A 22,631-nucleotide genomic window follows, 5' to 3' on the forward strand; every position below is an offset into this window, starting at 1 on the left:
CGCCGGGGGCTTGAGCCCCCGGGGCCTTGGGCGGCAATAAGGTAGGAGATTTTTTTTTAAGTAAATGTGTTTATATATATTAACGTTTAGGATGTTTTTAAATCTCTGACTGAATCATTATAAGTTCAAAATCACACTCTTAGTGCTCAAAAGAATTTACTATCTGAAGATGCCAGTGATAACAGATTACTTGAATTCTGGCCAGTGGGCGTCAGTTGTCCTTGCTCTGTAAATCCATTACTTAAATTTGGAATAAACAAGCAGCATGGTCCCCTTATGTTCAGTTCCTCATTTATCACACAATAATAGCATCTGGAAAACTCTGCAAGGAGTCCTTACTCAAATTTGCCCTTCACTGCCTGACAGACATCTGGCTCCTGAATATGGCATGGGAAAACACAGTATCTCCAAGGAAACCTGAGTTTGGTCATTGAAAGCATTCTTTTGTTTGTTCAAGCAGTCCGAATGATGACAGGACAACAATGTGTGTAGTGTGAGTAACATGTGAAAACATAAAATGATGAGACCCTGGGCTCTTGAAACTAAACGGAATTCAAAAAGTCCTGTAAGTCAGTCCCCTTACTTCTATGTGATTTACACTGTCAACAACATAATTATCTCCTTCCATATATTTCCAATGTTAATTTAACACAAGAGTAATTAGGAAAGGCCTATATGAAGAAAATACTACGTATCTCTGTCTCAACACTATATTGCAAAGCACTTTTGCTATATGTTCAAATTATTTCAAAGGAGGATATTATCAGTAGATTATCTGCAACCACAAAGCTCTGAAAGACATAGCTCAGTGCTTTTTCAATGTCTATCAAAGCTCTTCATGATATTGAGGTCAGCAGAGGCCATAGTGGTTGTGTCGCTGGACTCCCACATGGCCAACTGTGGTTCAAGCACTGGATCTGGTGTTTTGAAACTCATGCTAGGCACATGTGCATGCATGTCCAAGATCTCAGGAGGAGAATGGAGGAGAAAGGACAGCGGCACAGCCATGCCCATTGTGGGGGCAGGGTGATTTCTCACTTTCACTTTCACTGTCTCTGTCCTTCTGTCTGACAAGTGCATGCACCCTAAGACTTGCAGCTCTAAATAAATAAATAAATAAATAAAAATAGGCAAAATAATAAATTTTTAAAAATACTATTCATGATATTCTTAAAACCAGCTGTAGACAGAGTGTACATAAAATCAGTGAATATGTTGAAGGTTAATGCCCTACTCATTCTTTAATGAAGTTGTTTTATTATATATCTGGTATCATCTGTGAGTAGAACAACAATTATAGTAATTTTCCATCATTAAATTGCTGTGTATGAACTTCTAGGTTAATTAATTTAATTACTTTAAAACTGTCTTAAAGGTAATTCTAAATTTCTCCTGTCTGATTTCTAAAACCTTGCCTTTTTTTTTTTAAGGTTTGTTTGTTTATTTATTTATTTATTTATTTATGACACAGAGAGACACAGAGAGAGGGAGAGTACCCTTGACAAGGTATCCTGATACCATGATCCTCCCAACCAGCCAGGACCACAGGCACATCACCATTGCAGTATGTTGAGGTCAACTCAAGATCCAAACCTAGGTCTCCCACGTAGCTCCAGCACCACACACAGCACCCTAGTATTTACGCCATCATGGCTGAGCTTGCTCTCATTTTTTTTTTAAAGAATTATTTTATTTAGCTGTATTTATTTATTTATTTTGATTTGTCCAGAGAGGGACAAAGTGAGAGAGAGAAAGAGAGGGAAAGTGAGAAAGTAAGTCGCCAGGTCCAGGGCTCAAACCAAGGTCAGCCATGTGGAAGTTCAGTGCCCTTAATCACCACACCACCTGCCGGCCCCCTGCTGTCATTTTTTTAACACAAGTAAGCAATGCAGGTATAAAAATTCAAAGTCCGTGATTAGCAAACAAAAAAATACGTGAACAATATTTTACCCTTTTCTGTATTTTTCATTTCTAGCACAAAGTGTGGGTATACAATAATGAATGCTGAGAGTGAATGAAATATATAATAAATCAGCTAACAATAATGCTCTTAATTGCTCATTTATAATAAATAAATGACTTATTTTTTTTCCTGACTTTAAAAGCTTTCATTTGGGAAGGGCATATTCAATGCTTCTCCAACCCTGTACTGATGAAGGCTGAAAGCCATGGGCCTCACTTTAGAGAACCTGGTTTTTTGTATGGGCTGTAGAAAGAACAGCTCTCTTTTTCCTTTTCTCTCTCCCCCCACTCATCCATGTACCTAAGACCCACTTGAAATGCTGCCTGCATTTCATGTAATAGAGACTAATCAGTACATCATGAAGTGAAGTATACAGACTTTCTTGTATCTGTGTCAGTTTCATTACATAGATGTTGAAAATACACTGGAGAAATATATCCAAATGTTAAAATTAGTTCTTTGAATGGTGGAAATAAGGGTGATTATAATTTTCTTTTTTATATTTTCCTATACTTTCAAATATATTACATTGGTGTAGAATTTAACAACAAAAATGGAATGTAAGTACATGGACCTAAATGATAACACTTTAGACCCTTATAGCACCTTTTAATTTAAGAACTTTGACATCCTGCTCATCTATTTGAGCTCTATAATAACTCTGTCAAACTGGTAGGTATTCTCTCATTCTTACAGATGAATGAACTAAATCTTAGAGATGTTATATATTTTGCCAAAGGTCACATCTCTTATTAATAAATCAAAGCTTAAATTTTAATCCAGGTGATCCAATTTAAATTCAAAGTTTATTTATGCATATCCACATGTAAATCTTTTATACTATATATTAGAGTCCTAGGATTGTAGAAGCCTAGTCACCAGGGGTGGAACATACCTAATTAAAGAGCTATCAAAGAAAAATTGGGAACCTGGAACAAACAATTACCCTACATCAGGAAAGAGTTAATCATTAAACTCAGGAGTCTATGAGTCATCTCTGTTTTATAAATGGCTTAAGTAAGGGTCTTAATTCAAGACCATGAAGAAAATATTTATTAGATGATTATTTTAGCCACTAGAAGGAGTAGAAATGAGTCACATAGTTTTCTTGGAAATATTGACCCCACTCAAGCTATTTGCCTAATAGCTAGATCAAGCCCTAGAGAAACATGGTAGGAGAAACTAAACAGCACAAGAACCAAAACCTGCAATCAGCCTTAACAAGTGACCAGTATCAAGGAAATAGAAAATGGGTGTTAGGGTAGCTGTGAAAGATGATCTCTTGCCACTTTGGTGTTTTCTGCAAATGGGTAGAAGTGAGATTTGAATTACTGGGTTACCTAGAAAATCATAATACATTTTTGCATAGAAAAAATACGTCATTACTTTTCCAACATCCTAACATTTAAATGCTCTCCCAAGGAGCTGACTGGTGTTTTACCCATCAGGAAAATAGCTCATCCCTCAAGACAAACCATAGAATATCATAGAAATGGTTAGTGTACCTGACCTTTACTACCTCTATTACCCCAATCTGGGTTTAGTGATCTCCTTTCACATTCCCATACCTGGCATGAACATTCCTTTTTCTAAATCCTGTCACCCCATTTCTATACACAATGCTCGACATAGATTTATCAACTCTTTGTCATGCTTGCCCCCACCCGTGGCACAGTGTTGGCATTTGGTAAGTATCTGTGGCATGTTGCATGAACTATAAATGGGTAAACCAAAGGTAAGGAGGCAAACTAGTAGGAATGCAATGATTCTAACATACAAATAAAGGAAAAAGTAGATAAGAACAGGTGTTATAGGAGATTCAAAAAACCAAAATGATTCATAGATACTGATCTATCTCCAATTGGGAAGAAGCACAAAGAGAAATGGCACCAAGGATAACTTCATCAATACCAATATTGCCTTTCCTGTATGTCACATTAGGTAACAACTGGGGAATAACAATAAGAGTAGGAGGATAATATGGGAATAAAGAGGGGGAACTAATACAGAATATGATAATATGGGAAAGACAAATTCCTAGTCCTCTCAAGTTAACCTGAAATACCACCATAAACAGCTACTGAACAATAATCTCAACAAATATAAATATTACAATATTGCAAAATATAAACCAAACATGTGTATTATATGTCACAGAATATGAACCATACCTGAGATCTTCAATTTCTTTAATATAACTGTGAATCATATTACTAATCTCCTCATTCCCTTCGCCTACAAAATAAAACATAAAATGGAAAATTTCCTTAAAATTAAGACTTCCATAGCACAGGAGACAAAACAAAGCTGGGGAAGAAAACATTGGCTCAGGAAAATCATGACATATTTTTGCATAGGAAAATATGTCACAACTCTCCTGAAGACCTAATACCTTCTTAAAACAGCAAATTTTCTTCTTAAAAACAATTCTTTTTTTAAAGAATTATTTATTTTTCTAACCTTATTTTTTATTATTATTTTTTAAATTTGACCTGAGAGAGAGAGAAAAAGGGAAAAAGCAAACCACTAGGTCCAAGACTCAAACCACGGTCAGCCACATGGGAATCAGCACCTTAACCACCATACCACCTGCCAGCCCCAAAACCACAAATGTTCAACTTCTAATTATATGAGCAGAATATAAGATAACATGATGCAAAAGGTACATCTTGTTTATGTAATAATGTATTACTTTTAAAAATATGTAATTAACTTAAAATCACATATTGTATACATACAAATTGGCATTTCTACTTCAACTCTTCTGGGTAATTAATGAGGACAAAGAATGTTCCCTGCCCTCTAGAAGGTAATCCCTCACTCATCCCAACCCACAAGCACACCTGCTCTGGCAAGCACTTGGTTGGCCTGATCACTAACAAGCTGTGTGACTCTGGTCCTCAGTGCATCAACTGTCTCTTGCATGGCTTTAATTCTTACACGCAGGTTATTATTTTCGGTCTGTAGCATAGCATTCTCATGAAACATGTCATTGATGCTTTCCACACCTTCCTCGTCAATTATTCTTTTACCCTGCAAGAGAAAAATATTTCCTTATTGGTTGAGGAAACTTAAATAAACCAGAGTGTTGTTTAAAGGGACTTTGGGACTACGAAATTCTACAGTGAAGAGCCCTTTTATCCCACCATCCCCAAGACAAAGAGACCCTTTTTTCCCTCTACTCCAGCCCTGTATGGTGCACTGTCACTTTAAAAAAAAAAATGGGGGCAGGAATACTTTCAAACAAACTGTAGGTTAGGTCACGCTGAACATCATTACAACACATTCACAAGAAGACTAGAGAAATCAAACTCCAAAATGAAAGAGGCCAGTATTATGACAATTGAGAGACTCTAGAGATACACATGTGCAAGTCATTGCAAGAAGACATCACTGTATTCACAAAAACCATAATGCACCACAAAACAGCAAGTCAAACCCATCAGCTTACCGTTTTGTACTCCATGAGCTCCATCTGCAGTCGTGTGATCTCACTACGGAGTGCATTGATTTGCTGACTAGCTCTGTCCTGATTGACCATCACTTTGTTCTTGATATTTCTAGCTCTATTGGCATATTTCAGGGTGTTCAACGTTTCCATAAAATCTCTGTCTGAAGGGCTGACACACGCTATCATGATAGTTTGGCTGAAAGTTATAAATAATAATTAGGGGTACAGATTAAGTAAAACACTTACATCACCATCCTTAAATTCCTCCCATTTAAATAGTACCAAAATATTCCCTTCAAGATACCAAAAGATTGATTCTAACTTAAAAACAAATGCAAAATTTAAAGCCCTCCATATTTTAAGACTGTCTTTAAAAGATTTTGTTTATTTAGGTAAAACTGGAGAAAATAAAAGTATATTCTCCTTCTTAGACCATCATATCTTGATAAAAACCAAGCATATACATTTATTTTTCACCTCTTCACAAAAAGGTGTGTGCACGTATATGTGTATGTGGTATGGTTTTTTTTTTTTTTTCTTTGTTTTGAAGACAGTCTTGGTGTGCTGCAATTATCCTACCTCAGCCTCCCAATTAACTAAGATTACAGGCATTAACTGTAGCATTTGGGAATCAAATCCAGGCAGCCCAAGTGGCCTCAGCCTGCTAAGCGCAGCATCCAGCTGGACCTCTTTACAAAAAACCCCTAGCTTTTAATAGATTAATTTATTAGTTCAATATAATATATACTGAACATACAAAATTATTTTTCATTAATTGCTTATTTCAGTACTTTAAAAAATTTAATTTTATTTAATCGCATGTAGCCTCAGTTTTACCATCAGCCAAGTACTTAACAAAAAATCTAATCACATCTAAAAAAAGAAGAGTACTTAGTATACCCCTATGTTTCACCATGTGAAACAACATTTGTGATCAAATGATCAAAATTTCAGATTTTCTGGCCAGAGTACACAGCAAAAATGGGAAACACTTCATTAGTTTATGATCATGATAAACTGCTTTACCAGCCAAAGAACAAGCCAGTGTGATGTTCAGTATGCTCTAGCTATTATGCCTGTCAATAATCTAGCGGGAACTCACAAACTACTAAGTAAAAAATGGATAAGAACTGCAGTTAAGGATCTCATTTATCTACTCTCATAGAAAATCAATGCCTATTAATCCTAATTTACAGCCTCTTAAATAACCTTCTGCTTCTTTTCTTGTCTCCCCTGAAATAATTTCAACATAACACTTATAGTGGCCCCTTTAAAAGGGGTCCTGGGACCAGCAGATGGCATAGCAATTATATTGCTGGACTCCCTCATGGCTAACCTCAGTTCGAGTACCGTACCCGGTGATTTCAAACTTATGCTGGGTGTGTGTGTGCCCAAGATCCCGGAAGGATAATAGAAGAGAAGGGATTGCAGCATAACCATCCCTCCCTCCCCCGGGGTGGTGGCAGTGGTGGTGTTTTCTTGTTTTCTGTCTTTCTCTCCCTCTCTCTCTCTCTTTCTCTCTCTCTCTCTCTGGCAAGTGCATGCATCCTATAACAAAAATCTCTCCCAATTAAAAGAAATAAAATGAATCCAATTCCCACACCTTTTTCCTTTTAGGAAAGCTTGCTCATCCTTATCTACCCTTACTATTATTTAAGATTCAACTAAGGTATCATCTAGTGCAAGAAAGCAGCCCTCAAACTGGCTAAACCTTTTCCCTGCTTCCTCATACCCTTTGTTTCTCTTCTTTATTCCTTATGTTGTTGTTAAATTGAAATTGTATAGACTCCAACTCTTAGACCCTAAACAACAAGGATCACCAAAGTTTATCCATCAATGTATTTATAAACATTTAACATAGCACTTGGAACGTAAGGAAGGAGAGGAGCTGGCTAAGAGCAACTACATAGGAAAAGGATCACATATTAAAAACCAAAAGATATAAATGTGAAGAATTATTTTATTTAAGAAAAACTCAAAGAAGAAAAACATTACAGCTGCCTATTTTTAAAGGTCACATACAAACCACATTTCTGGGCCAGCTGATGGGATGGTTGTTAAGTGCTGGATTACCGCATGGCCAATCACAGTTCAAGTGCCAGATCAGTGACTTGAAAAACACACCAGGTGCATGTGCATGAATACCCAAAATCCTGAGAGAAGAATAGAAGGGAAGGGATAATGGCATGGCCACCTTCCCAGCATAATTTCTCACTTTCTCTCTCTCTCTTTCTTTCTATTTCTCTCTGGCAAGAGCATGTGCCCTACAGTAATTTTTTTTTAAAATTTAAACACAAACACACACACATACACACACATACAAATTAAATACATACAAACACACAATTCTGTTTTAAAGGCAACTATATCATTTAAATATATTATGTTATGTATTTTTATATATTAAGTATTATACATTTAAAAGGAAATATATAACAGTGTTAATAGTTCTAGGTAATTATTTTTTATTTACTTTTTGTTTTAATCACCAAAGGGTACATGCACTTGACAGGATGAGATGGGGGCAGCAGAGAGGGGTGGGGCAGGGGAAGGAAACTCCACAATGAGACATGGTCACACCACAGTCCTTTCTCCAACTCTCCATACTGTCAGCATTTGGGACATGCAAGCACATGCACTCATCATGTTTTTCAAGACACTAAGGCTGGGATTCAAATTGTAATCTGCCATGTGGGACCCAGTATCCTTAACCACCAGGTTATGGGGCAGCCCTAAATTTAATTTACTTTTATTTATACTATATATTTTTCTGTTATTTCCTAGAGTTTTTGCTATGAATTTATTATGTTTATTTTAAACATTATAAACAGAAAAGGCAACTTAATTTGAAAAAATAAATGATAAATCATGCACATAAATATATGAAGCTTATTTGTAAAAATATCTGATGTTTCTTACTATTAAGTTTCATTTGTATAAACTTTAAAAAATAAAGACATTTTACTCTCTAAAGCTTCAAAATACAATGCTTTTTGAAAACTAAATTTTAAGTAGGACTTGAGCCACTGTAAGAGTAGAATTAGGAGTCATCTTTTCTGTGGGGATACCACCCACTAAGAAAATGGAATAGAAACATCTGACACTATTTAACTGTACCCTGTCTAAAACTTGAAAATTCAAGACCCATATTTAAAATCTTCAGACTGTTCTTGGGGCAAGTAAACTTGCAAAAGTAGTGAAGTATTCTAAAGTACTTAAGCTTATATGGAGAGGGCATTTATCACCTCTGCTTTGTTTTATAGTTAAGAAATACACTTGAAAAAAGCTACATTTGGCTTTAAAAAATTATAATACAACCCAGACCAATATTGGAATTCAGACTAAATATAAAACTCAGGACATATACAACAATAGAAGAAAATTGCATCAACATAAAGGATATTCTGGAAGAGAGATGAGTTAAGACAATGTTAATAATCCATAAAAGGAAAAAACATGAAAATGATACTGTTGAACTCTATTAAAAAAAAAAACTTTATTTCTAAACCACACTATTTTCAAACCTAAAATTTAACATTATCCAAAATTCTTTGAATTTTGTTCAAAAAGAGTTTGTAAGTTTAATTATCAGATCATTGTATAACATCTAATGATTTTGGGGGGGAGGGGAGAGGGTTTTGCTATTGGGTGCATGTGCTCGCCAGAAAGACAGAGAAAGAGAGAGAGAGAGAGACAGAAAGTGAGATATCACCCTCCAGGGGGGATGGCCACGGCACAATCCCTTCTCCATTTTCCTCTCGGCATCTTGGGCACGCACAGACATGCACCCGGCGTGAGTTTAATCCACTGGGTCTGGGACTCAAACCAGGTTGACTACATGGGAGTCCAGCGTCATAGCCATTACACCAACTGCTGGTCCCCTAATGTTCTTTTAAATAAGCATGACTTGTTAGACCAAGAACACTGTAAAATAGATTCATTTTGGTTGTTTGTAACTTGTTGAACTGTGTGATGACTGCATTTAAGTGTCAAAAACATTTCCACTTATAAAGTCAACATATTGACCTTTAAAGAAGGGAACACATTACTAAAAGGATGTGTTTAACTGAGGAAACATCAGAATGATGCAAAGTCTTGAAAGGAAAAATATCATTGATATTAACAAAGTTAATAATCAGCAGACACCCTATATTTCACTCAATTGAAATTTTCTGAAACTTTTTCCACATATAAAAAAGTTTGAATTTTTAGGAGACTTTGCAAAAATGTATCAATAAAGGTAAATCACTTGCTAATTAGAAGACAGTACTTATGTTTTCAACAAAATTTTATTAGGTATTTACTATGTGCTCAGCAAGTAAAGCAGAAATTACCATATGATAGAATATATATCATAGACTTTATTTACAAGCTAAGTCATCTAGATTAAACTACCAAACCCCTATAGATTTCAATTTCAATTATTTCATCTATGAAATAGGAAATAATAACATCTTTCTCAAGAGATGTTATGAGCATTACATAATATAGCAATACCCAAAGTGACTCATACAGTTTAGGTTCTTAATAACATAATTATCAGTTTCTCTTCCTATTAATTTGCTTTATAATAAAAGCAGTACTTATAAACTACCTCACATTCTTACTTTAAAAATAATGAATAACCCAAACTCAGTGATATAGAGAATAACTTGCATACCTATTACCCCCAAGGGAATCCTGCAGTAGTCTTGTCAGCTTGGAGTCTCTATAGGGCACATGGGTGGCCCTTTTGCTCTTGTCGCCCAAAGCACTTATTACATTGCCAAGTGCCAACTAAGAGAGAGAGAGGAAAACAATATAAATTTACTAACCATAACACTTTTGAATCACAAGACCACTTTTAAATTATAGAAAATTATATGGAGACATGACAAAATTGAGAATATTTGTTTGATTTTGTTTTACATTTATATTTTGAAGTATAAAGTAAACTTCAAAGTTTTCTGTTATTACTAATAACCAACACCACTCAAAATTTAGTACTATATACAGTATACCCATAATGCACAAATACTCAAATGAAACTATGCACTCAGCACCAAATTTTTTAAAAACAAGTCAAACTACAGCACTCAGTTCACTCTTCCTGCCACTCTTGCTGTTTTTGTTGTTTTACCATCACTGAACTAGCATAACACTTATGCCATGGCATAAGCGTTATACAGAATGCTGGTCCCACTTTACTTTGGTAATAAGGACGTCTATAATTTTATCTTTGTTAGGGCCAAAGGATCATGCAGGGAATGGCGTCAGGATCACACTATGTCCTGGTCCCCCTTTTACAGAGAGGCTACAGTCTTAAACAGGGGCCACAATGAAACCCTGCTAAATGTATCCCAAGATGTCTCAACAGCCTAAACAAGAAAATAGAGCAATGGCTTTGTGCTCCTGACAGCACAAATGCAAGTACCACCATGAGTTTTATCTAAGAAATGTAAAACAATACTCAAAGTTCAGGATCCAGGTCACACCCTTTTATACAACATTCAACTCTATTGTGGGAGCCTCATGGTGGGTTTAGAATTGGAAGGTCTGGCTCTCTCTTCTCAGCCTCAGTTGGTAATTCCCCCCAGAAAAATCACATCAATAAGTGAGTAAATACTAGGCAATCATAAACAGAAAAAGGACCTTATATTTGGAGTTTCCATCTCCAGGATGGGAGGGAAGCAAAACAGGAAGCACACCCCTAAAGCTGGCAGCACCACAGAAATTTAAGGATATACTTAACTTTATGCAGGAACAAATATATGATTTTTATAATAAAGACAAGAACAAAAACTTTTTATACAAAAATTTTCTCTAAAATTTTCTTCCATATAGCAGAAGCTTTATGCTAATTCAATCACTGAGTGTTTTCCAATCAAAAACACCACTAGATGGCATGATATAAAAGTTCATTTCTAATATAACCTAGAAATATTCCCATTTTGACAAATTCACTACTAAAAAATTTTTTTATTATAATTTCCTAAATCAATAAAATGACTGTCTTAAAATGTTACTCAAAAAATTACTTTGAAATTTTATCCCATGAAATACTTAATATTTAATGTTGATTCTGAAAACATATTTTAAAATATAGAAGCAGTTTTTATATTTTTTTAAAGAATTATTTTATTTAACTTTATTTATTTATTTATTTTGAATTTGACCAGAGAGGGACAGAGCAAGAGAGAAAGTAAGAAAGAAAGTCACCAGGTCCAGGACTTGAACTGTAGTCAGCCATGTGGAAGTCCCGTGCCCTTAAACACCACCCCACCCCACCTGTCGGCCCCAAAACAGCTTTTAAAATTATCTTTCTATATGTAATTTTGTGCACATATCATAAAATTCAATACAACTAAAATTATACATATGACAAAAACCCCCAATAGGAATAATAAGAGAAAAGCCTTCACTGTGAGGTCAGAGATTCAGTGCATTACTGAAAAATTTACTTTCATCTTTCAGTTCAATGTGTGAAGGATTTCTATTTAGCTATTATGTACTATAAAAAAGAAAAGAACAGAAAATCCCTGATGTGTTCCCAGCCCAAAGCTTTAGTCTTACAAGTCCACAGTTGATAGAAATGCCTTCTCTTGCCCTCTCGCCTGTAGCTCCAGTCCGCTTAAGTCTTTCTGATCCTGCCAGATCAACAAAATGAAACTTTGCGGTCAGGGTTTCAAATTCATTCATCTGGGATGATTCAGAAATCATCTTATTATCAGTTGCATTTTCCTGCAATTAGGAAAATAATTGAAAATACTTTATTAATGTGACATTCATTATCCTCCAACCCCATCTTGCCCTAGTCTCATATACATATATAAGGAGAACTTCAAAAAGTTCACAGAAAATGTACTCAAAGTATGAATTTATTTTGGTGCAAAATATTTTTGTAATCCATGCATAGTTTTTTCATAAGATGCATTTTCAATAACTTTGAAGTTCTGTTGTTGAAGTATTAAGAAAGAAACAGTGATGTAGCCCAATATACATAAATGCAAAAACCACCTGCTGGCAATTAGAAAGTTAAATGCAGAAAGAAGATGGATAGGCAGAAGATAATTGTTACAAAATAAGGCTTTGCTTATGTTAATGGAGGGAAACCGATAACGGAGTTCTCATAAGCAAAGGGTCCCTGGTGACTACATCCATCACTGTATGACCATATATGCTTTCTGACTGTTACAGACACATATTCTATTTTTGACTCAAGATCTTCCACATCTGACAAGCTTCCACTTAAATAGGATCAAAAGAGAAAACTAAGAAAACGATTAAACAAACTGAATTTGGTTCAATTACACTCTGCTGGGATTCATGTGATTTTAAGTAAAGAAGGAAATTTTTAGGAAGTCGAAGTAATAACTCACAGCATCTATTGGAGAACACACTCTAGTTTGACACACATGAATGGTAAAAATAGCATGGGACCGAGAGCTCTGAACATTCATCTGTGTACTAGCCGTGGTTCGGGACAAAGCACCCAACTTCAAACACTGCATCATCTGGAAAAGAGGAAGAAAGAAGGGCTTTCATAAACAATATTTAAACAAGATACCACACAATCCGAAGTCTGAGCTAATGGCTAAAGCCAACATACTTAAAAATGTAAGCAACATGTATTTTCATTATTATTTTAGTTATAGGCACTTTTTGAACTGAACTTCTCAGTATAATAGTGTATTATTTTTTAATACGAGAAAACACTGAGATGCCATTGTTTGTCTTGCTGACATTTGCAGCTTCCACCAGAATTGTTACAGTAGAACACTTGGGTACAAACTGAGTGATAACTGACTTGCTCAGGCTTTCTGTACCCTCTGTTGAAATACTTTTTGTCTTATAATTTTTCTTAACAGTCTCTCTTTAGGAATCATGATTCAGTCCTGTATGTATTACAGCAAAAAATACAGTGTTTACCTCTAATTCACCTACAGTTGTCTAACCCTCTTTTTCTAGCTATGACAGAAAACTATCCTATGCCTTACATTCCTTTTTGGTTTATTTTTGAAAGGTTTTTGCTATAGGGCGCGTGCGCTCGTCAGACAGAGAGAGACAGAGAGACAGAATGCGAGAAATCACCCCCCAGGGGGGATGGCCACGCCGCAATCCCCTCTCCTCCGTTCTCCTCTTGGGATCTTGGGCATGCACACATACACGCCCGGCGTGAGTTTTAAGCCACCGGGTTCAGAACACGAACCGCTGTCAACTACATGGGAGTCCAGCGACATAGCCATTACGCTAACTGCTGGTCCCCCTATGCCTTACATTCTTTTGATGCCATAAAAAAGGTACTAATTTTATTATAATTCTGATATTTTTACAACATCCTGACGTTTTTTATATGAGGAAAAAAGATAAAGCTTTAAATCCAGGCTATGCCTAAAGATACACATTTTATGTCTTGCTCTTAAGCAGACTATTACCACATCTGACTGTCTAAACAAAGCTAACTATTCTCTACTTTATCTGTAATATAAATGTCACCTCTGATTCTGTATTCACAGTACGTGTTGTGACGCCCACAGTATAAATTCCTCCAGTTGAATCTTCATGAATTCTTATATTCGATTTTTTATTTTTTGCATCAATATCACGAGTGGTATCAAATAAGTCAAGGACCTCTTCATTGTAGAGCTATCAAAAAGAAAAAGGTTCTTCAAAATAGCACACACTTCCTCAAAGTGACACGTAAAGATGAATAAAGCAGTTATTATTATAAATACAATTAAATGCCAGATTTATTTATTAAAAAGAAGAACTGTAAACAGCTTGTCATGTACTAATAAGTTGAGGACTAGCAAAAAATGCTCTGCTAAACCTCGCAAGACATAAGCAATTACTTACAAATACAAGCAAACTTTAGGAAACATATGCTACATGTAGACAAATTCTAAATTTTAGAAAACATTTTAAGAATTTTTACTACTGAAACTAAAGATACATTTCCTGTTGCTCCATTAGTCTTGATGCATCTAAACATTAATAGCTAGCATTTTTGCCAAGTCAGCAACTGAATTAGCATTTCTGTATCAACAGGGGCTGACAAAATCCAGCTATCTTCTTTCTTTTAAAGAATTATTTATCTTAATTTTACGTATTCATTAATTTATTTTCATTTGACCAGAGAGAGACACAGAGAGAGAGGGAAAGTGAGAAAGCAAGCCACCAGGTCCAGGACTCGGACAGTGGTCAGTCATGTGGGAGTGTCCAGTGCTTTAACCTCCGTGCCACCTACCAGCTACCTTCTTAGAAGAGGATACACACACCTATTTTTTTTATAAATAAACTTTCAAGTCACAATACCTAACAAAGTTTTGGAGGATAAAAGGAAAACAGAAAAATACTTTGTCTTTTTCCACCACAACTTACCTTTCTTTTAGAAGAAACACAATGGTTACTAAATAAGGATGTCCATTAAAAACATCAATAAGAACTGATACCAATTTAAGTTTCATATTTTGTGCTAAACAATGCAAATAAATATTTCATCAGTGACTAACATGATTAGCTTATGAATCAGGTAAGGTAGATTAGAACATTCTTTGAACCAAGGACCCACAATCAGAATGTTACCATTCACCTAGCTGAAATATTTTTCAGATCCTAAATATTCTCTTTCTGTTATGTCTCTCTCACCGGACTAGACAGCCCTAAATTATCCAGACCTGCCCTAACCTTTGGATACTGCAGCAGAAGCACCTGACTATCTTTACAGGGATACAGCTTCTATAGCCAAATTAGTGCTACAGCCTCTATCCCAGCATTTCTCACATTCTTCCCCTCTCCCTTTCAGCTGTAGTTGCTTAGTTCCCAGCACTTTGTGAGCCTTTCTAATTTACAATCATTTATTTTTAGTTCTTGCTAAAGAGAGTTTCTGATATAAACAATATGAATTGTTCTTTTACTCTGTGGTTGCTGATCAACTATCAATATTTACAGTCTTACATGCCAACATCATTGTCCAGAAGTAAAGAATACTCATTACTATTACCTAATATTAATTTACTCAAACAACCTTTATTAAGTATTTTATGAAAAGTACTATTCTAGAAGCCAACAGTATAAAATCATAGGGCTTATCATCTTAAGAACACAATTTTAAAAACATTAATGACACAATTAGATTACTACCTCTAAGAATTGGGCATTCACTTTAAAATCTGGAGGAGGGAGTCCATTTTTAATTGCAGTATGTTTTTTTTCTTCAATACTCTTGAAAAGGTGTTTAACAGCACGAGAAATAATACCCTGTTCTTCCTCAATGATGTTAACATCAAATCCTGTTCCCATTGTGTATGTTTTACCAGCTCCAGTCTGAAAAAAAGAACAGAGAAAAATGAGTACATAACCTTGACATAACCTCAAGAAAAAAAAAAAAAAGTGCAACTGATTGACACTTCCGAAAGGTTATTACTCTTACACTTACCTGTCCATAAGCAAAAACTGTAGCATTGTATCCTTCAAAACAGCCTTCGATTAGTTTTTCTATACATTGAGTGTAGATCTGCTCTTGCTGGGAGTCGATGTCAAACACATAATCAAAAGTAAAAGCTTTATCTTTCCCTAGGAAAACCTGAGGTTCTCCTGGTGTGACAGATGTGCAAATATGGCATCCTTCAATCTTTTCTTTGGCAAGCTGTGGTCTTATTCTGTGAGAAATAATAAAAGGAATAGATAAAAATAAATGGGCTCCTTAAAAATAAGAGTTTAAAGTTCTTAAACAAATCTTTTTTAAAAGCACTATTGCAATTACCTACTGCTCCTTCAGTTGAAAAGTTTAAAATAAACTGAGTTATATTGAATCAATTTCAGTATATGACACAACTTATGTAACTATCCCAATGAGTTATTAACAATTCCCCAAAATCATGAACAAGAATAAAAGTCATCTTAAAATTAAATACTTATCCAGGTGAATGCTTTTTCTCAACTCTGTAAGAGGTAAGCACCCTGCCAAATAAATTCTGCTATCAAAATGCTGTTCACTATATTTTAGATTTGTCTTTATTTCCAATGATATACAAACATTAAAAAATTACAGACATAATATTTATCTTGATACCTTAATGCCGTCCCCAGTGGTTTCCAAATTTATTTAACCATTACCATCTTTTAATTTAATGTGCAAGCATATTCCCACTATATAATACATATATATTCATAAATTACATCATGTATTATCACATTGATTTGTCATATAATATATTGAAATATATACAAAAGCAAATTTTATCTTAAATTTTAAAATAAACACAAATAAAAGTTCTGTTTGGTATTTTATCTCCAGATCTCCCTCCACTTGTAAGACCACAGCACTGTCTCTACCCTACATCCTCCCCAATACCAGACTCCAATACTTTCCTATTCTGTCTTCCATTTTTTATTTCAAGGCCTATTTTTAAAGAAGGAAAGTAAATAATGTAATATGTTCATTATAGGACAACCAAAAATCTGGCTCTATTGTATTCATTTTAGAAACAGGACTATGATGGACATATATGCCCACCCACTTACAGGCCCTGTGATTTTAAGGAGATTCCTAACCACCATGGAGAAAGAGAAACAGTCTAAGGAAGAAAGGCAAGACAACCAGGGGTGGAAAAAATAAAATGAAAATGACAGAGCCAGGAAAAATATTTAACGGAATCTAGTCCCACATTCTTATTTTTTATAGTAAGAACAACAACTCAGATCTATAGAGTTAGAATAAATTCATCTATTTATTATAACAAAGTCAAGACTAAGTCCAGATCTCCTGAATTCACTCTTCCCAGTTCATCAGGATGGAAGTCAATGGAAGGATAGGAAAGACAATATTGAGAAAGGACTGAATTTTTGCAACTCCAGTCATCATCTATTGAGGAACAGAATTCTTTAGTCCCAAAAAGCATGTGTTAAGTAAAGAATATGTTTATTTATGAAATGATTTTCTTTCTTCTATGATACTGGTGTTTTCCTGTAATAAAGTCTTCTAGTGTGTTTCTTTGATTTAATGGAATTTAATAACCAATCTGGAGCCAGTACTGTGGAAAGAGCAGTGGAATGACCACTGGGAGACCCGGGTTTTATTATTTCTGTCACTCCACAGATATCAGTGGTCTTCACTCAGAACTCCAATTTACTCATTCATAGAGGGAAACTGTAATTTCCAAAATGTCTTTTAGATCTGACATTATTTAAGTATAGGATACTATATTATAAAAAAGAAAAAGAGGGAAATAATACTTATGTACTATTATAAAATTATAACAAATAAAGCAAAGGATTTTTTAATGAGAAGCTCTATCCATAGACTGTAAAAATAGCCTATGATAGTACCGCCTACTTTATTTGTTCCAGTTATGTGGAAGAAACGGTAACAAAACTTACAATCCTCTTTGGGAGAATCGCCATCTTGATTGCTGTCAAGCCAGAAATAGGAGAGCCAGAAATAACCTCAATTTAATATCATTTCCTCACTCTTTACGACTCTACCTATCTAATCTAGCTCCAAGACCTATTAATTATCTCTGAAATAGCTCTTCCCACCAACCTTTTTTCCCTTTCCATTAGCACCACTCTAATCTAGGCCTTCATTACCTCTTACTTAGAATATTGTGAAAGTCTCAACAGCCTACCTGTGTTAAATCTTACCCCACCAATCTGTTCCACACACACTGCAATTAGAGAGGGGCATTAGTCAAATAAGAATGTGATCAGGTCACTGCCTTGCTTAAAACCTTTCAGTGCTTCCCTAATCCATCTGCTTTTGCCAAGATCCATCTTTGCATTAAAGAATCTTTGGCAGTGGTAGTGGTAATCATTTATTCAATCTGTTTCATTAACAAGGTATGCTCGCTCTTGCTTCTATGCCTTCAAATAAATTCATCCCTTTTCCTAGACACTTTTCTTCGCCCTTTCAATTCACAACTCCTTTACCAGCTTGAACATTTCATGTGTTCAGTCTGTTTAGGTATCACTTCTTTTAGAAGTTCCCATGAACTCTTTGCATTCCAACATAAAGCCATATCTGAATTTAGACCATCCATTCTCTTGAAGACCACCTCATTAACCCCAGGTCTCTGCTTTATGCCAGCTCTGTGGCTGCTATGCTACTCCATAAAACTTAACAAATCCCTTAAAATAAAACAGATAAAACAAAAACACAGTTGTCTACATGAAAATGACCTCTGGGCTACTATTTGAAATCAGTGCCTCATCAATGTTAAGTTAATGATTATACATAGACTTTTTTTTTGTCTATAAGGTACTTTTAATTTCATTTTAACACAATACCAGGTACCATTTAACATACAGAATGATAACCAATTTTAGAATGTCAATGTCACTCAGAATGTCTTTAACTTACTCTCTCAACTTATACTCATCTGATGATTATCCTTGCTAATGGTAAAGAGGATTTTGTTGAAAGTGTGTGAGGAGTAATTCCATCCATTTGCAGGAGTGGAGAAGATGAAGTGTTTTAAAAGCCAACAACATGGGTGGAACTCTTTTCTAATGGATCTGGGCAGTGGCAATTTCCGGGCAGATTTAAGAAATTGCTACCTAAAAGGGGGTGGTCTCCCACACATGCAGGTAATTGGAAGCTGATTATACTTCAAAGGTTAGGGATATATTTGCCTTTCAGTAGCCCTTCAGAAATTAGTAGTTTAAACTCTCCAAATCCCTGCATTTATACTCAAATCAAGAATTCTCATATGAGGGCCAGCCAATAGTGTGATGGTTAAGGCAGCCTATCCTACTCAGGGGGCCAACTTCACAGTTTGAGTCCCAGACAAAGGGGCTTGGAAAACAACTGGGTGCCTGTGCCTGCCAAAGTCCTGAGAAGAAAAGGGAGGAGAAGGGATTATAGTATAGTCATGTCACTCTCCCACCCCCCCCACCCCGTGGGAGGAGGGGGGAGGTGCTTTTTCACTTTCTTTCACTAGCTCTCTGGTGAGTGCACATTCCCTATATATAGCAAAAATTGAAAACAAATAAATAAAGAATTATCTGATGAAATCCTAACCCACACCAACTCATCAGCTCTGAAAGGTAAAGTCTGAAATTTACCTAGCTACAAACCCAAATTTCTAAGCTATTAAAGATTATGTATTTAAAAAAAAAATACCAATCCTTCTGGGAGAGAGAAACTGAAAAAATAATCTGACATTTACTAATCTGTGTATTTTGAAATTTTTTCTTAGTATTCTTAAGTAAAAAATTAGACCATTAAACACACTCATCCAATCCCAATAACAATAATACATCAATATTAACATTAACATTAAGAAATAATAAAGTCTTGCAGGCTTTTAAAAATGTGTAATCAGGGAGCCGGCAGGTAGTATGGTCATTAAGGTGCTGGACTCCGATATGGCTGACCATAGTTTTGAGTCCTAGACCTGGGGACTTGCTTTCTCTCTCTCTCTCTCTCTCTCTCTCTCTCTCTCTCTCTCTTTCTCTGGTCAAATTTGAAATAATAATAATAACAAATAAAATTAAATATTTTTAAATGTGAAATCATACAATCATATACATTTGAAACCACTTAAAGAAAAACAATTATGCATAAAGCTTAAATCTTAAATATTCAGGATATATATTCTAATATTATATAGCAATATTATTAGATTGTCAGAAAAGTCATGACATATTTTTCTGGTTTTTCATGACTTTCATGACAACCCTATATATTATAAAAGGCTACAACAATGTGTATATATAATTAACTATATTATAGAAAACTATATATAATAATTATATATTATCTATAATTTTATAGTATATATCTAATATGTAATTTCATATTTACCTTTTTGTTGGATTTTATATATTACAATAGTACAGATTATATACAACTATATTGCATGTAGATAATTATGTTATAAAATTATTTTAAAATACAGTTTTTGTGCCTGGTTTGTGAAGACTCAAAGTTTAAACAATAGGTTAAAAGATGTTAGCAGTTAGTCAGTTTTAAGAAAGGAACATGAACAAATGTCTTCATTTTGTTAGATCTGAATCTTTGCTCAGCATAAAGCGACCGTTTCGCTTCTGCTTTCACACACTACTAAAACCACTTTGACAAAAGGTACCAGCGACTTTCTTATTTCCAAATATGGAGGACCTTTTTCAGACTTTGTCCTACCTGACCTCTCAGAATTGAATTCTATATCCAACCCCATATTTCTCACATCCCTAAGTGCAATTTCCTTTTGTGATGTTCATTTTGTGCCGATTCCAATTCCTGAATCTCGTTTTCTCTTTTATTTTGTGCACCTATGTGCCTCAAAATAATCTGTTGTTTCCTAAGAAAAAATGTCCAAATTTTTAGCTGGATTTAATAATTTTTCTCAATGTGGATCCTTCCAGTCTTTCCAACCTCAAATAACATCATGAACTCAGCTACTCAATTTCATTTTGCCTGATTAACTTGCATGCTTTTCATTCAGCATGCCAATCAACCTACGTGGCTTCTCTCTGCTTTAATGTTGGGCCTAATTTCTCTGCCTAGAAAATCTGTTTATAATTCTTCAAGACCCAATTCAAAATCTGTACCTTTATAAAGATCTCCCTTCTACCTCAAGATAAATTACTTACTCCTCTATGCAATTTGTTCATGATTTTAGAATAGCAGATATCAAACTCAATTTTTGTTTCTCCACAAGTAAATGGTTCTTTGAAAACAGAATTGATCTTACTCATCCATAAAACAAAGTAATTCAACAAATGTTTACTGACTTCTATAAACTACACTAGGTAAAAGGGAGCATTCAAATATCAGGCATTTGCTAATCATAATATCTAACACCATTTTATCACTAGAAATTTATTCTTGAACAAGGATTTCACCATTCTGCATCTCAATGTTCTTGGATAAGGATTTAACCATTCTAAATTTCAATGCTCTTATCTATAAAGTGAGCACCTGGATTTAACATTTCTAATATGCTTTTCCAAGTTCTAATTCCATTTTCAGTAATCCTTCAAGAAAAATTAAATTATCTGTGGGGTTTTTTTGTTTGTTTGTTTTTTGTTTTTGGCCAGAGGGTATGTGCATTTACCAGAGAGAGACAGAAAAAGAGAGGAAAAGGGAAAAAGCACTTCACAATGAGACATGGTAACACCACAGGCCATTCTCCTCCATATTTCTATCCTGTCAGATCCTGAGACACATACAAGGACCCAGCATGTTTCTCCATCAAGGACAGGACTGAAACTGCACAGTCAGCCATTTAGGATCCTCTTCCCTCAACCACTAGACCACCACTGTGTACCCACCATGCAGTTTTTTTTTAAGAGAGATTTTATTAAATTATTTATTTAATTGTATTTGTTATTATTGTTATTTATTTTTTAATTTGACCAGAGAGAGAGAGAGAGAGAAAGTGAGAAAGCAGGCTGCTAGGTCCAGGACTCGAACCATGGTTAGTCACGTGGGAGTCCAGCATCTTAACCATCATGCCACCTGCCAGCCACTTTTTTTAGAGAAATTTTTGCTACAGGACACATGTACTCACTGGAAAGACAGAGAGAGAGAGAGAGAGAGACAGAGAGACAGAAAGCAAGAAATCACCCCTCAGGGGAAATGGCCATACCACAATCCCTTCATCTCTCAGGATTTTGGGCCTGCATGTACACGCACCCGGTGTGAGTTTAAGCCACAGGGTCTGGGACTCAAACTGCAGTTGACTACGTGAGAGTCTAGCGACATAACCCCTCCATGCAGGTTTTTAAAAGGTAGCAATAACCTTTTTTTTTTTTTCCCTTGTTGTGCACTACATCTACCATTAGTTATACCACCTGTTCTTTTTTTTTTTGGAGAGGTTTTTTGCTATAGGGCATGTTGCGCTCGCCAGAAAGACAGAGACAGACAGAGACAGAAAGCAAGAAATCATCCCCCAGAGGGAGATGGCCACACGGCAATCCCTTCTCCTCCATTCTCCTCTTGGAATCTTTGGGCATGCATGCACATGCACCCGATGTGAGTTTAAGCCACTGGATCCGGGATTCAACCTGCAGTCGACTATGTGGGAGTCCAGCTACATAGCCATTACACTAACTGCTGGTCCTGCTCCCTGTTCTTTATTTCTTCATGGTTCCTATTAAATACTCCGGCTTTTGCTGTAATTTTTACTGTGACCACAGGGAAAAGGGACTTTCTTTATGAAAACATTATCATTGCTCCCTACCCAAAAGTACCTAGTCAAAACTAGAGGAGGTCGTGAAACTAAATCAAGTTTC

The 22,631-nt window shown here is 35.3% G+C and overlaps 1 protein-coding gene across 1 annotated transcript in view; it reads right to left on the reverse strand.

Moving 5' to 3' along the window:
* The window catches only part of KIF21A (kinesin family member 21A), a 161,056-nt gene that overhangs the window by 65,452 nt on the left and 72,973 nt on the right, over positions 1–22,631 (reverse strand). Inside the window, exons 3-11 of the mRNA XM_027768117.1 lie at positions 15,832–16,054; positions 15,537–15,719; positions 13,890–14,039; positions 12,773–12,907; positions 11,967–12,134; positions 10,075–10,190; positions 5,415–5,610; positions 4,807–4,996; positions 4,135–4,198 (exon numbers count right to left, since the gene is read on the reverse strand). Coding sequence (XP_027623918.1) covers positions 4,135–4,198; positions 4,807–4,996; positions 5,415–5,610; positions 10,075–10,190; positions 11,967–12,134; positions 12,773–12,907; positions 13,890–14,039; positions 15,537–15,719; positions 15,832–16,054 — 1,425 coding nt within the window. The remainder of the gene's footprint in view (positions 1–4,134; positions 4,199–4,806; positions 4,997–5,414; positions 5,611–10,074; positions 10,191–11,966; positions 12,135–12,772; positions 12,908–13,889; positions 14,040–15,536; positions 15,720–15,831; positions 16,055–22,631) is intronic.

Source organism: Tupaia chinensis, unplaced genomic scaffold (genome assembly GCF_000334495.1).
Source record: "Tupaia chinensis unplaced genomic scaffold, TupChi_1.0 Scaffold145519_1, whole genome shotgun sequence".
Classification (NCBI taxonomy): Eukaryota; Metazoa; Chordata; class Mammalia; order Scandentia; family Tupaiidae; genus Tupaia; species Tupaia belangeri.